Source organism: Procambarus clarkii, chromosome 26 (assembly GCF_040958095.1).
Source record: "Procambarus clarkii isolate CNS0578487 chromosome 26, FALCON_Pclarkii_2.0, whole genome shotgun sequence".
Lineage (NCBI taxonomy): Eukaryota > Metazoa > Arthropoda > Malacostraca > Decapoda > Cambaridae > Procambarus > Procambarus clarkii.
In genome coordinates this window covers 3772596-3789818 of record NC_091175.1, presented here as the reverse complement: position 1 = coordinate 3789818, position 17223 = coordinate 3772596, and the positions used below count along the sequence as shown (strand labels likewise).

Genomic DNA, 17223 nt, shown 5'->3' with positions numbered 1-17223 from the left:
GGGAGTGGGAGTCCCTGTGCTATGAATGATATACTGTACTTGAGTACTCTAAGATCTCTTATTGATTATGCTGCACCTGTCATTTCTTGTTTCGGTAAAGATAGGATGGGCAAGTTGGAGAAGGTACAAAATGAAGCCATGAGAATTATCTTAGGATGCCCAAGAAATGCTATGATTGAGATAATGAGGATGGAGTTGAATCTGAAGAGTATTGGGGATAGAATTTCAGAAATAAATGTAGCCTCTGCCATTAGATTAATGAGAGGTGGGGGAGCTAATGAATTAATCCTCTTGGTTCAAAAAGTGGGAAGTAATGAACAATGTATGATAAAGAGAGCATATATGAGTACCTTATGTTCTAATGTTATAAAGTATGATGTTATTACAGGGTGTATTTCTGTGCCCAAGAGACAATTCACACCACCATGGGAGGATTGTAATGTAGATGTAGTAATTACTCCCTTGCAAAAGAAAAAAGTATGTATGAAATAAGAGAGCTGAGGGAAACATGATTGTATAATTAGCAAATTACCTACAGAAAACAGTCTACATGTATATTGTGATGGGTCAGTAGCTAGAAATGGGTAGGCAGGATGTGGAGTCTTGATCAGGGAGTACACTGACATCGGCACTGTAGATACTGTTATTGGACGCTGCTTAACTGACATGTCTCTTCAACGCAGGCTGAACTCCAAGGTGTATTAGCAGGATTACAGGAAGTAGTCAAATGTGGTAAAAATGCCTGCTTCTTTATTGACAGTAGAGGAGCATTGGAGTCTTTAAATAGCAGACGCCCAGTATACCAGAATATTGTGATAGAGTGTAGAGAGAATGTTAAGAAATTAGAAAAAACTGGGTATAAAGTAAGATTCATGTGGATCCCTTCACATGTGGGAATACTGTTGAATGAGGTAGTTGATGCGATAGCGAAGAGAATCACAGGAAAAACTTTCCGTGAGCCACCTTTCCTAGGTGGTTCTGGCAAAAGGTTAAGATGTTTTTGGATGGGAAGATATTTTTGGCTTTCCATCTTTTGGATGGAAAGATGTTACCATCCACCCATAATAATGCACAAACAATTCTGGCTATGCAAAATCATCAGATGATAAGTGATTTTGCACAGGACTTCTATGACAATGGGAGCAGTGGAAGGATTTAGGAGCAGTTCAAATTTGCTGGGGCTTTCAGTGGCTGGTGGACAATTCAGTCTGCAATCAATTTTAGAGTTGAATATTGTACATTATGTTTAAAATATAAAAATTAAGTTTTTAAGAACTTTATTATAAATCTTTACATGGTCATTGACACTGAAAACAGGATTTCAGTATCCATTACTCTTAACATTTATAAGGTACTGTACCAATATAAAAACTAATATCTGTAATCAGGTGTATAATTCACTTCAGAGTGTAGATTTTATCAAGCCATAAAATTACAAATCCAATCTTATATATCACATTAATAATGAATATTGCCTATATCCTCACTGAAATATGTTGAAATGCTTTTTTTATACAGTTTCTAAACTAAATTACCAGCACTTAGGATATTTTTACAATAATTATGTCACCAAAATAAACAATAAGTATATTGTACTATAACCATTTCAAACCATGTCATTCATTAACTTAAGAAATGGTAACTAGAAATGGTTCAATTACATGAGGGGTGATTGAGAAAGGTCTCCTCGTGCCAGCACATCTTATGATGTAAGCAGGGGTGGTTATATGAGTACAGAGTGTGCAATGAGTACAGGGTTGGGTAATGATAACATGGTTGGGTAATGATTATAGGGTTGGGTAATGACTTCAGGGTTGGGCAATGACTACAGGGTTGGGTAATGATTATAGGGTTGGGTAATGATTATAGGGTTGGGTAATGATTATAAGGTTGGGTAATGCTAACAGGGTTGGGTAATGATTATAGGGTTGGGTAATGATAACAGGGTTGGGTAATGATTATAGGGTTGGGTAATGATAACAGGGTCGGGTAATGATTATATGGTGGGGTAATTACAGGATGGTGTAATGATTAACAGGTGTAATAGGTACAGAATGGTGTAATGGGTACAAAGTGAGGTAATGAGTATAGGGTGCTGCGTTACCTTGGTACTGAGATAAAATGTTTCTAATCTGTCACCAGTGGGCTATGTGGCCAACACCAATAGGAACTTTTAATTTACCATCTTTCATGGGTGCTGAAAATATGAAGCCAATACTCAAAGGTGTTATCTAGACAATACAGACATCAAAGAAAAAAAAATAAATAGAATAGTAATAATCCTGTGAAAACAATAAAGTATCCCTACCAGGAATACCTAATAATCCTGTAATTGTAAATACCTAATCCCATCCTGTAATAAGGTCCTGTAGGTTTGAGTGGGATTAAACATTTACTTTAATACTGACTGTATATATATATAAAGAACTATGCATACCAGGTTTGAATTATGCAAAAATAAAAAACTATTCAATTAGGTAGAATGTTTGTGGATGAAACAAACATGAAAATTTATACTGGTTGACCTTATTTGATTGCACACAAGCACTATACTGTCACAGAGATGGACTTGCCAAGCAAAATAATTTATGTGAGGACTTCTATAAATGTATCGATTAAATTCGTGGTCGTATTTACATGGCAACTCTGCATTACGATTGCCATCTGACTTTCTTATGTACATTATAGGCATGAATGTAATTAGGTAAGTACCTGGTACATGTTTCATATCTAATAGCCAAAACTGCACATCTAGGCCCAGTATACAAGGCCACCTGTGCCTAATAACTAAAGTATTTTCCTGTAGAAATCAGTCTGCAGTTAATTATATTAATATACTGTGCACTGATACATTAATTACTAATTAAGTTTGACCTGGTTTTATCAATGTTAGGCCAATGTTTTATCAATGTTAGAACAATGTTTTATCAATGTTCACGAGCATCTTGAATTTTGTATTTAGTTGTCTCACATAAAAATCCCCCGATTTGCAGAAAATGAGGCCGCTTAGAACATTTTGATTTGTGCATCATCTTTTTAAACAAGGCATCATATATATAAAGTGGCAGACATGTAACAACAGGATGCCTGCAATTAAAAATATATCTATATATACAGTATATGCAATGGATTATATTTGGGTAAGGAAGGAAAAATTTATAAAAGAAACGACAAGAAACGTCGTCGTCCCTTCAATTTCTAGTGTGTGGTCTGGTCAACATTTATAAAAGAAAGTTTCATCTGATGTAGAATGTCACATACAGTAATTTGTTTTGATGATGGTGTTGGGTTGAGAACATAAATACAGTAGTATGGAATTGTAGTGGTCGTGGAAGATCCTTCTTGCCCCTCCCTGATCTGAGAAAGCTTTAATGTAAATCATTAGCGTACTGTATTTACAACTTTTTTCAAAGTAATCCTGCTACAAAAAAAAAAAAAAAAAATGATTAATTTGTAATGAAAAACAAAATAGTATTAAAGTACTGGTTATTTTTTAAGTTGCTTCACAGTCAACAACTTCAGTCCTCTTCATATAAATATCAAATCTTGTCATTATTACTGTCAATACTAAAACATTATATACTGTATGTTCTTGTTTACATAACTTTTACACTTATACAAATGATAATACTGCTTTACACACATGATTTCCTACATAAAAAATATTGATACTGCTCTTCTATAATCTGGAATATAGAATTCTATATTATGCAAAGATTTTACCATAATCTTACATTTAACAAAAAATAATTTTTTTCATGAATTATAATAAACCATATGTATTGTCTGGTGAGACTGTCCAAGTTGCGTCAGATGCTCTTGAAGTGAAAGATGAGCTTGGCTTAAATTCTGAGGCTGCGATAAATTTTGTGGCTGTGAAAGATTTTGAGGCTGAGATATATTATCATTTTGGGACAAATTTTGGGGTTGAGATAAGTTCTGTGGTTGGGCCAAACTTGATGACTGTGACAAATTTGGGGAGAGAGAGAGATTCTGAGGTTGGGGAATTCTTTGAGTCTGCGATAAATTATGGGGTTGAGAAAGATTTTGAGGCTGTGATAAATTCTGTGCCTGAGAAAGATTCTGGGGCTGAGACAGATTTTGAGGCTGATGGATTCTTTGAGACTGAACAAGTTTAGGGGCAAGGGATAAATTTTGTGGTTGTGATAAACTTTGTGTCAAGGATAGATTGTGTGGTTGAGAATGATTTTGTGGTTGAGAGAGATTCTGAGGTTGGTTCAGATTTTGGCCTTGAGACAGATTTTGAGGTTGGACAAGATTTTGAGGCTGAACAAGATTTTGAGGTTGCACAAGATTTTGGGGTTGGACAAGATTTTGAGGCTGAACAAGATTTTGAGGCTGAACAAGATTTTGAGGTTGCACAAGATTTTGGGACTGAACAAGATTTTGAGGTTGTACAAGATTCTGGGGTTGGATAAGGTTTTGGGGTTGAATTAGATTTTGAGACTGAGTAAGATTTTGAGGTTGAACTAAGTTTTGTGGCTGGGAAAGTGATTGATGAATATGACTTTGCTGAACATGAGTTTGTAATGAGGCATGGGGAATAGCAACATGGAGCTGTACAATAGGAATGTGGGGCATTGAGAGAGAATCAGTTGGCTTGCTAGAATGAGTTTCTGATGGTGACTGATGTTCTTGGGCTTCAAATTGTAACTGTTGATGGTACTCATACTCATGGTGGTGCTCCTGATGAGGTTGCTCAAGTAATTCTAAAGGATTACCGTCCCCAGGATTACTGGAAGCTTCTTCCATTTTGGTTAATTCTAATCTATCTGATTCGTGCTCCTTTAACATTTCTTCAAACTCTGCATCAGAATCCGTGGCTGCGTTGTGTCTTTTTTTACGTACTACTTTTGGTTTTCTTTTTCTACCTCTCTTATTTTTTGACCCCTTGGGTCGTCCCCTTGGTCGTTTACGATGATCAGGATAATCTTCTTCAAAAACTTTTGGCTTTACTAATCCACCTGGTTTCCTACCCGGTGGTTTTTTAACACCAGGTTTTCTCCAACGCTTTTTATAGCCATCATTACCACAATATTTCATTTTATGTTTGGTTATGTATGATTTATCTTTAAACCACTTAAAACAAATATCACACTGAAAAGGCTTTTCTCCAGTATGAACCTTGTAATGGTCTTGTAACCATGATTTACAAACAAATCCTCTTCCACAAAACTCACACTTGAATGGACAATCACCCTTATGAATGCGAAGATGATTTCTTAAGGTAGTACTTGAAGAGAAAGATTTAGGGCATTCCGGACACTGGTATGGTCTTTCTCTTGTATGCACTCTCATATGGCTAGGGAGGTGAGAACTCTGAGAAAATGTTTTACCACAAACACCACACATGTAAGGCCTTTCACCAGTGTGTAATCGTTTATGAGTTCTTAAATTAGATTTGGCAGCAAAGGAAGCTCCACATTCATCACATTCAAAAGGACGTTCCCCAGTATGTGTACGCATATGCTCAGTAAGATTTGCTCCACATGCTAAAGACTTTCCACAATCAGAGCACACCACACGTTCTCCAGTACCACTACGAACACGAGGTCTTGGTGATGGTTTAGGATGTCTTAGAGACTCGTCAGAAGTTCCTACTTGAGTTCCTAAAACTGGTGCTGGACTCTCTGAAGATCTTGGAGTTGGAGTAGTAGAAGTTGCTGTTAGCTGCACTGGTTGCATTTGTGCTACATTTGTAAAATGAACATGTTGAATATGTTGACTGATTTGCCTTGCAACATTGCTCCCAAGTTCAACATGCACAGGGCCAGGCAAAATGAATTCCTCTAAACCACCGTAGCTATAAGCATTCATGGTGGATGTTGGTACAGTTGGCACAGAAGCTGTTTGAGCTACCATGTGGGATCGCTGGAACTGTTCCATTTCGATGGTAGGCTGTCATATGATTCACTCAAGATTGCTTTTCATTTTCATCTTTGGTGATATATCTGCAAAAGTATCAAAAGGTAAAACTAAAATATTTAGAAACTATTTATTGTAATAATTTAACAAATAACAAAACAATACATTGTTAAATATAATGAAATGATCTTTTCTGGTGAGCCACCAGTAGCTCCTGAAGCTTAATTAGCCCGATACACAGACCTATGAGACCCAACCGTCACCTACCGGCAGCCAGGACCAGAATTTGGCTTGCTCTTCTTCCCCAAGGAGGTTTTTGCAAGGGTAAGGCTCCGCAGAGTGTGGGACGGGCAGGCTGCCATCTGGTGGCATCACAGTCAGGGCATTTACCCAGTTGCAATGACTGCTTGCCTTGTTTATCAAGGGGGCACCTAATTTCCTTCAAGCAGTTACTTTGACCAGACCACACACTAGAAGGTGAAGGGACGACGATGTTTCGGTTCGTCCTGGACCATTCTCAAATTGATTGTGAGAATGGTCCTCTCACAATTGACTTGAGAATGGTCCAGGACGGACCGAAACGTCGTCGTCCCTTCACCTTCTAGTGTGTGGTCTGGTCAACTTACTTTAGCCACGTTATTGTGACTCATCGCCTGCAAGCAGTTACTTGTTATTTGTACCTATGCATTCAAGTTGAGTTTACCTAGTTTTGTGGCAGATCTTTGATCACCTGCTCCTCATGCTTCATAGAGTTAATCAGATTCTAGTTCTGGCTCCCAGTAGGTGACAGATAGCTCTCAAGAGGACAGGACCCAGATTCATAAAGCAGTTACGCAAGCACTTACGATTCTGTCCATCTTTTCTCAATCTTTGGCAGCTTTGTTTACAATTATTAAACAGTTAATGATCTCTGGAGCACCAGGAGGCTGTTTATAACAATAACAACAGTTGATTGGCAAGTTTTCATGCTTGTAAACTGTTTAATAAATGTAACTAAAGCCGTCAAAGATTGAGGAAAGATGTACACGTTTGTTTGTTACAAATTTATGAATCTGGGTCCTGGTGTGTTGGAAGAAAGCTTGTCGGTATCAGAGTTCAGCTCGGTGAGCTACTGAGGGCTCGCTCGCTCGCTCTCTCTCTCTCTCAAAAAAAAAAAAAAAAAATGCATCAGGACTACAATGCATATACAGTATACAGCCTGTATTATCAAATTGAACAATATCTGATAAATAAATGCTGTACACGTACTTAATTAACTAATAAATAAAATATTGAATGTCCATGTATCAGTATCATTGTTAAACATGTTAACTACTGTACTATTGAAATATAAAATATATAAGTTAGAGCTAAAGTCTGCATACTGTAATTTATATGGAAAAAATAACATGCAAAATTACCCAAGGATTGTAATACAATCCTGTAAGTACAATCCTGATTGTAATACAATCCTTCATATTCATCATAATAATTTTAATATATAGTACAGTAATGTAATTACTTCCTTTCCCACTTTCATGGGGTGAGAAGCATCAGCCAGGAGAGTGGAGAGAAGTTTAGGAACAAAATGCTTATGGATACAGTGCTTTAAATTATACCCATCATATAAATTATACCCATCCATTGACCATGTCCTCTGCACTAAACAGCATCACAGAAAATCAGAAATCTCACTCTTCAGTAACTGTCCACAGCAGCATTCCCTTGCTTTATAAGTCTTAGATATAAAGTGCATCTTATGAGGTGTCACCTAAACATACTCTGTGGCAAACATTCACTCACTTATTAATGTACCTATTCCACTTAGTCTTTATTTCAGCCACTTGTGCACTGTTCACACAATCCCTACTTCTTCACATACTCATTCACCATGTCTGATCGTCATCTTAGATTTTTCTCTCCTACCATTCTTGAATTCACTAAAGCACACACACACACACTTCACTAGTTCACACTCCACTTGTTGAACATAACCAAACTATCTTGGCAAACTCTTCTCAATCTTACAATAATTAATTTTTGCAATCTGCATCCTTCCATTATATTTCAATTTCTTCCTCAGTCTTTCTAACAGAAAGCATGGATGAAGTAAACTTAGTGACTAAAAAATGACTGATAATTTATTTTTAGCAGTATGAGCAGTGTGAATGATTAATAAAACGCTTACATGGTCATCTGATTTGAATTTTGAGTTACTAATAAATCTATGATGGGGAGACTAATGACATCACTCTTCAGTTAATGTGTGATGCCTTGGTGATGATGCCTGTCAAGTACTGTACTGCCTTGGCCTGTCTCTTCAGTTACCGATTCTTCTCCGGTACTGCACATGTTCCAGCAGTAGCTTTACCGGCTCACAGTAGGCACCTTAAATGTTTCGACGATTATGTTTCGGTAAGTCCTCCTGTGGTGTAATTACTCCTCCTTGGGGAGCTGGTTCAGGAAGTGACCAAGGAGTCTTGCTCAGAATCTCCAATTATGAGTGGCCTCCCTCAGTTACTTCACTGTTGTCCTAACTTACTGGTTTGACAGGCAGTGAGAGTCTCACGTTAAGAGTATCCATTCCCTAGACCCGAGATGGTGGCACTGCTGCAATCTGGTGGTGGGTAATGCAGTTGGGTAGCTAGTTTAGAGCAATTTGCAGGGATTTAACTGGCATTCCTCGTGTCTTTGTTACTGAAGGAGGGACTGAGTTTGTTTCTACTCTTTCTTGTCATAGCAAGTGGTGGATTAAACATTACCTATACTGTCCCTCTTCCCAATTGAGAGAGGGCAAGACAATTTAAAAATGCAATAATCCGTGCACACTAATCAATACAGTATAGCATGACATGGGTTAACGATGACCTGGGAAGCACATGTACTTCACCCTGGTACTAAGAGATCATTCAACAAGGAATGTTTCATATACTTAACCATAACTTTTGATTTAATTTTTTCTGTTTGTATACGGACATCTAACCTCAGGTTAATAATATTCTATATTATATTATTATTGTAGTACAGTGGTCTACATCCTTGAATCATAGTCAAGCATCCTGGGTTCAATCTCCTAGTTGGAATATAAATAGTTGAACACAAAATTAAAAAATGATTTCATCTGTACAAAATGAAATCTTCAGGGAACCAGACACAATAAGAATTCCAGAGAGAAACATAGCACACATAGAGGTGTCTAGAGACGAAGTGAAAAAATGCTCAAGGAGCTAAGTAAAAACAAAACAGTTGGCCCAGATGGATATTCACCATGGGTCCTGAGAGAATGTGTACCCGAGCTCAGCATTCCACTTCAACCGATTTTTCAGGCATCCATGTGTATAGGAGTCCTAGCAGATGTGTGGAAAAAGGCTAACATAGTTCCAATCAACAAAAGTGGCAGCAGGGAAGACCCAACCCAATTATAGACCTGTATCATTGACAAGTGGAATACCTGTAGTCAAAATATTGGAAAAAATAAATAAAATTAAATGGGTAGAACACCTGGAGAAAATGATATAATATCAGACAGTCAGTATGGTTTTCAATCTGGAAGATCCTGTGTAATGAATTTACTCAGTTTCTATGATCGAGCCACAGAGATTTTACAGGAAAGAGATGGTTGGGTTGATTGCATCTATCTGGACCTAAAAAAGGTTTACGACAGAATTTCACATAAGAGATTGTTCTGGAAACTGGAACATACTGGAGGGGTGACAGGTAAGCTTTTAACATGGATGAAATTTTTTTTAACTGATAGAAAAATGAGGGCAGTAATCAGAGGCAATGTATCGGACTGGAGAAATGTCACAAGTGGAGTACCACAGAGTTCAGTTCTTGCACCGGTAATGTTCGTTGTCAACATAAATGAACTACCAGATGGAATACAGAAGTATATGAACATGTTTGCTGATGATGCTAGGATAATAGGGAAGATCAGTAACTTAGATGATTGTCATGCCCTTCAAGAGGACTTGGTAAGTAGAATTTAATGTGAATAAATGCCATGTTATGGAATGTGGAATAGGAGAACAGAGACCTCACACAACCTATAAATCATGTGAAAAATCTTTAAAGAATTCTGATAAAGAAAGAGATCTAGGGGTTGTTCTAGATAGAAAACTACTATCTGAGGGCCACATAAAGAACATTGTGTGAGAAGCCTATGCTACACTTTCTAACTTCAGAAATGCTATTAAATACTATACTGTACATGGATGGCAAAATACTAAAGAAATTGCTCACGACTTTTGTTAGACCAAAGCTGGAATATGCAGCTGTTGTATTGTGCCCATATTTTAAGAAGTACATCAACAAACTGGAAAAGGTGCAAAGACATGCCACTAACTGGCTCCCAGAACTGAAGGACAAGAGCTATGAGGAGAGGTTAGAGGCATTAAATATGCCGAAGATAGAAGATAATGAGGCGATATGATCACTACGTACAAAATAGTAACAGGGATCGATAAAATTGATAGGGAAGAATTCCTGAGACCTAGAACTTCAAGAACAAGAGGTCATAGATTTAAACTAACCAAACAAAGCTGCCAAAGAAATATAAGAAAATTCACTTTCGCAAACAGTGCAGTAAACGGTTGGAAAATGTTAAGTGAGGTGGTGGAGGCCAAAACCATCAATAATTTCAAAGCGTTATATGACAAAGAGTGCTGGGAAGACGGGACACCACGAGCATAGCTCTCATCCTGTAACTACTCTTAGGTAATTACAAAAGGCTTTCCCCCAGAAATGCAGACCTGGCAATTTGTTTTGGGAAAGACATGCAATGATAGTATTTTAGGTGGAGGATGAATTGTTCAAACTTATAGTGTAGACAGGAATGTGGAAAAAAACCAGGGTGTGCATCATGGCAGTTGATGTAGTGTGCATGAGGAGAACATTCCTACCTAGAATGGTCTAAGGCACCACCCAAGGGACAAAAAGTTACCTCTACAACACTTCGAGCCTCCATGTCCAAATTTCCAGCACCTATTACAGAGGATGCATGCATTAATGCATGCATTCACAGATTCCATAAGGAGTTGTTGGCCTGAAATACTTTGCATAACAGTGGCTTCATTAGTTTGTTTAACTCCTGTACCACATTTGTAAATTACTATTATACTCTATGTACAAACATTCTTTTGAATAAAATTTACAATTTTGTAATTTTTCAAAATGTGTATGTGTAAATCATTCAGGAGGATACAGTCATCATTGCAGACATTAAAATGTTTAGGCACTGTAGCAGGGCCAAACAGATCCTGGTACATAGCAGTGATTGTAGGAAATGTGTGCACTTGATTGTGAGGACATCACCTGGGACATCCCTGGAGGGGAAGAACAGGTGCTGTAGTAAGCATCAAAGACTGTCACCCCAAATGAAAAGGTAGTCACCACTGGGGACTTGGAGGTCGACCCTGTCAAAGGAGAGGCTGGAGAAGGGAAAGGATCAGTGGGGTTAGCAAAAGACAAAACATGGTTTGAGCCCACCATAGCTGGAGCTATGGAGCCTGATCTTCCATTACAATCTGACTTGAGGTCCTGGCTCCTCACCCCACGAATCTGAGAAGAGATGGTTTCAGAAGTGGATGACATAAAAGAAAGTGAAATTGAACATCACTATCCTGATCACTATCACTATGGTTGACCAGTCCAGCAACCAGGAGGCCTGGTCGACGACCGGGCCGCGGGGACGCTAAGCCCCGGAGGCACCTCAAGGTAAGGTATCCTGCACTCCCCACCCATCACAGATCCTAACAAGGGAAGGCATAAGAACATGAACAACCTCAGAAGTATCAGGGATAATATACATGGGTCACCAATGAAGGGTCTGAATAGTATCCCAGGGATCGATAGGGATACCAGCCCTGCAATGCCCACTTGATCCGATACCTAACTAGACAAGTTAATTGGTTCAGATTGGCCACACACAGTCTTCTGATTTAGCCATCCCCCTACCAAGGAAACATGTTACCCCCCAGGAGCCACAGTTGCTGGGCAGGCTCAACAAGATGAAGGAACATAGGGGAATGCACAAATCTCCATGCTTGGTGAACACACACAAGTGTACTTTACCTGTGCACCTTCACAGCAGACAAGAAAGGGAAGCAGAAGCCACCCTACCTCCTGCCTGCGGGTGCTGCATAATTGCTCCCTCACTACATCAGGGAACCACCCACCGAGAGGAAAACTACATATATTTTGTGGGTAACTCATACATTCTCTCAAGTAGTTTAGATAATGCAATCTATTAAATATTAACCCTCTGTGTACGTAAAATTACTTTGTATATTGCAAAACGATGCTTATTGATGTCAGGGAAAATGCAATAAAAATTCAACTCATTTTTGTTTAAGCCATAGTGAGATAAAAAAATGTTAATTTCATATTCTGAGGTCAATAATTTTTCAAGTTAACTACTTTATTCTAATAAAGTTCTCATCACTAAGACCTTCCAGGTCCACATAAAAGACTTGCACTTTTGCATAGAGGTTCTTAGCATGGGCATCAGTCAAGTGATTGGTGGTACACCAGACATGATACCATCGTTTTACTAAGTCCCAGGAAGGAAACCAAGTTCTTCGTGATTTTTTCCAATACAGCAAATGATTTCCAGAGGCCTCTAGTGTCCAGTGACATCCACAGAGAACTTGTGAAACCTTTTAATATTATCGGGCACATCTAGTCTCCCACAACTGATTGGCACACTAGTGCCCTATGGCTTGAGTGGCAACGGAAGCAGTTTAAGGGTTAATGAAGGTTATTTGAAATGTCCAGGGGCCAGATTCACGAAAGCACTTACGCAAATACTTACGAACGTGTACATCTTTCCTCAATCTTTGACGGCTTTGGTTACATTTATTAAACAGTTTACAAGCATGAGAACTTCCCAATCAACTGTTGTTATCGTTATAAACAGCCTCCTGGTGCTTCGGAGCTCATTATCTGTTTAATAATTGTAAACAAAGCCGCCAAAGATTGAGAAAAGATGTACAGGTTCGTAAGTGCTTGTGTAAGTGCTTTCGTGAATCTGGCCCCAGGTTAGATTTTATGTGTATATCAGCCTCTTAAAACTGGAGGGTTTTCAGAGTGAATATAAAAGGAGAAAAAGAGAAAGAACTTGTTGGTGGTTTGATGGGAGATGTATATACTGTATTATTATTATTATACATCTTTTGTATAAAAATGGTTTAAAGCATACACTTCATTAAAACTATTACGTTTTTAATTTTCCAAATAAAATCTCTGATATAAAATTTTGCATGTTTATGTTAAATGACCATATAACATTTGGCAACATAAATAATTTGGTGTGCTAATAATCGTATATAACAGTGCATTTTACTGTATTAAAATATGAGTTATATATAAATTATTGTAACATAAAACTTGTAATCTAGAACAAATAAATGCAGCTTAAAATAGGCTACAGCAAAATATAATGCACTGGCAAGATGCCTATTGACATGGAATGCTACATATCCCGAGACAACGTAGATACCGGTAATATCTACTAATAGAATCTATGTATTTTAATTTCCTTATAACTTTACCTATCAGCACAATTGAAGTATATAACAATATGACAACTAATTGAGTGGATAAATTTTGACCATTCATTTCAGTTCTAAAATAATAATTGCTTATGTATTATTTCTTTGGAATTTTAGCACTATTTGAAGCCCTGTCTTATCCAAGCCTTTTTCCAGTCTCCATCATCAGAAATATGTATGGGGATTTTCTCCTTCCGCCACTCATATCGGAATAATCTATTTCGGCGTTGTTGTTCTTGCCTTTCTTCTTCTGAATCCTCTCCTTCATCTTCTTCATGGAGTGAGATCACATCATCATCATCTTCATCAGTATTAACTTGGCTGTCCCCTAATGTGTTAGAGGCTGGAATTCTCGATGATGAGGTAGGCTTCCGCACCATGTTTGCCTTTCTTCCTGTGGGTTTCTTTATTCCTGATTTTTGCCATCGTTTTCTGTAACCATCATTACCACAATATTTCTTTTTATGCTTGGACAAGTAGTTTGAATATTTAAATCTTTTATGACATTGGTCACACTGGTATGGTTTGTCTCTGCTATGTACAATCATGTGCTCATTTAGTCCTGAACGGAATATGAATCTTTTATTGCAAATATCACATTTAAAAGGTTTATCTCCAGTGTGTGACTTTTTGTGAGTAGACAGTGTAGAACTTTGAGTAAAGGCTGCATCACATACATCACATACATAGGGCTTTTCTCCCGTGTGAATGCGTTTATGATTTTTCATGCTTTGACTTGTCGTAAATGTTTGTCCACATTCCTCACACGTGTAAGGCTTTTCTCCAGTGTGCTGACGCATGTGCCCTGGCAAATGTGATGACCTAGAAAATGTCTTACCACACACACCACACATGTAAGGTCGTTCACCAGTATGGACACGCTTGTGCATTCGAAGATTTGATCTTTGCGTAAAAGTCATTCCACATTCATCACAAATAAACGGTCGTTCGCCAGTATGTATTCTCATATGGTCTCGAAGATTTGCATTACAAGCATATGTTTTACCACATTCTAGACACGATACCCTCTCACCATGAGCATTTCGGACCCTTGGTGGTCGGGAACCAGGTTGTTTAGGAACATTGGCAGTGTTAGGAATATCAACGGGTAAGGCATGTGTTGCTCGTGGAGCTTGAGGAACTGCTAGCTGCACAGACACATGTTGGGGAGTTCCATATGAGGCATGAACCTGCTGATTTATCTGGTGGGCTACATCAGCACTCATAAGGTCCACTTGAACCTTATTTGTTACTAGATCCCAGTTGTACCACCCAACACTAGCTCCTCCTAGGTGCTCCATCCTAAAGGCTCAGTACAAAAGTATAAACACTTATTAACAAAACTTTGTCACTATTTAATGTCAGTAATATTTCTTATCTTTCCAGATAAGCTTTTCAGCAAACATAGCTAACACTACTTCTTCCATGGTCTTGCCAACATTTCTTTTTCCACTGTCTTTTACACATAGTTCTATTTTGAAGCATGCTAGCCCTGTAGACAAGCAATAACTACAAACAACATTCATGTTAGCTGTTATAGGTGGAAATTTTGTTAAAACATCTCATTTTGGTAACGTGCAATAAATAACAGGTTGTAGGTTTCAATATATTCTCTGTGAGGTGATAACAGTGGAGACACAGCTGAGCCAGAAGTGTTGCAGCATGTACACTGCTGGACGTGTCAGACAGTCTTGCTACCGTCTAGACTGAGCACTCCAAATTATAAGTCCCGTTTCCTGCCACCTGTAAAAACACTGAAAGTTAGCAACAATGCATTGGAAAACTATTTGCATATCAGAAATACTGAACAAAAACCTATGTGAAATCTAACATCAATGATAAGATGTGAGTTGCTAATTTCAGTGTTTTACAGGTAACATTACTCAGGGACATAAAAAAACTTAGATAAAATATAGACCTTCTTATGATTAGCTTTTTTATGAGGATGATCCTTAGTCGGTGTCTAAGGTAAGATCTGACTGAAAAAAACCTCCAGTTGAAGTAGAGACAAATAAGTACCACAGAGTCTGTTCAACAAAACATTACAGGGTCATCAGACTTGTGCTAGGGAGCAACAAACAATATTTAATTTAGTACAGTGTCCATTATATCAATATACATATGATGGTCCACATACTAGTTACAAAAAAGTACTATCTAAACTGGAGGATGGATTGAGATATACATACATACATACATATACATATACATACATATATATAATATATATATATATATGTAAATCCACAAGGTCTTCTCTGAGTACAAGTACTCTTTATTTTCTTCTTCGAGGCTGTGGGTCCCTATAATTGCACCAGAGGTGGTATCCCTATTATATATACACTGAATATATACTGTATATATTATATTATATAACAGACAGAACACTTTGCCTATGAGAGAATCAAACCTGGCCAGCCAAGTGGCATAGCCAATGTGCTACCAACAGACCACCAGCAGATCATTAAAAGGACTGGAAACCGGGCGGCTTTCTTGCGTAACCCAGTCCCCAATGATGCCAGCTAATGATTAGAGATCAGACACACATTTTCTATCAATCATATTTACTATGGAAAACTCGTGCCTATACATACCACACACTTGCACGAACGTACAAGTTATATTTAACAAACAGAACACTTGCCCTATGAGAGAATCGAATGATCCGCTGGTGGTCTGTTGGTAGTTGTTACCAATACTACTTTTACTTTTACACATCCAAGTAAAACATGTAAATAAAACATTTAAACACACACTCACACAAGGGTCTGGTAGCTGAGCAGACAGCGCGCAGGACTCTTAATTCTGTGGCCCGGGTTCGATTCCCCGACCAGGCAGAAGCAAATAGGCAAAGTTTCGTTCACCCTGATGCTCCTGTTACCTAGCAGTAAATAGGTACCTGGGAGTTAGACAGCTGTTACGGAGCTGCTTCCTGGGTGTGTGTGTGTGTGTGTGTGTGTGTACTCACCTAATTGTGCTTGCGGGGGTTGAGCTTTGGCTCTTTGGTCCCACCTCTCAACCGTCTATCAACAGGTGTACAGGTTCCTGAGCCTATTGGGCTCTATCATATCTACACTTGAAACTGTGTATGGAGTCAGCCTCCATCACATCACTGCCTAATGCATTCCATTTGTCAACCACTCTGACACTAAAAAAGTTCTTTCTAAAATCTCTGTGGCTCATTTGGGCACTCAGTTTCCACCTGTGTCCCCTGGTGCGTGTGTCCCTTGTGTTAAATAGCCTGTCTTTATCTACCCCTATCAATTCCCTTGAGAATCTTGAATGTGGTGATTATGTCCCCCCTAACTCTTCTGTCTTCCAGTGAAGTGAGGTTTAATTCCCAGGTAATTTATTGCTAGGCAACAGGGGCATCAGGGTGAAAAACATTTTGCCCATTTGTCTCTGCCTCCACAGGGGATCGAACCCGGAACCTCAGGACTACGGATCCGAAGCGCTGTCCACCCAGCTGTCAGGCTCCCAGTTCTATTAGCCTGTCCTCATAGCTCATCTTTCTTACCTCTGGAACTGTATTAGTCTCATGCCATATCTTTGGACTTTCTTAACTTTCCTGTTTTATCAGGTAATTGTTCCATGATAGAGTTGCAAATTCTAGGACTGACCTAATGTATGCTATGTATTCCATTCACCTGAGCTGTATGGGTCTCGAACTATAGACCCCACACTCTTTCGGCCGAGGCCAAAACTTTCCTTATTAGTTAAGACATCTCATAGCCCAGTCCATAGAGTTTTGGTCTCACACGCGTGGGGTCCACAATTCGAGATCCATTCAGCCCAGGTGAATGGAATG

General features: G+C 38.5%; 1 protein-coding gene across 2 annotated transcripts in view; it reads right to left on the bottom strand.

The window, feature by feature from the left end:
- Positions 1-1260: 1260 nt before the first annotated feature.
- LOC123746692 (zinc finger protein 665) overlaps positions 1261-17223 on the bottom strand; it is a 28807-nt gene continuing 12844 nt past the window's right edge. The window contains exon 2 of one of the 2 annotated variants that reach the window (XM_069331714.1): positions 1261-5972. In XM_069331714.1, the coding sequence (XP_069187815.1) occupies positions 3757-5907 (2151 nt within the window). In that variant the 5' untranslated portion in view covers positions 5908-5972 and the 3' untranslated portion in view covers positions 1261-3756. Of the gene's footprint in view, positions 5973-13069; positions 15159-17223 lie in introns of those variants that run through there. The other variant, XM_069331715.1, reaches the window with a different exon arrangement.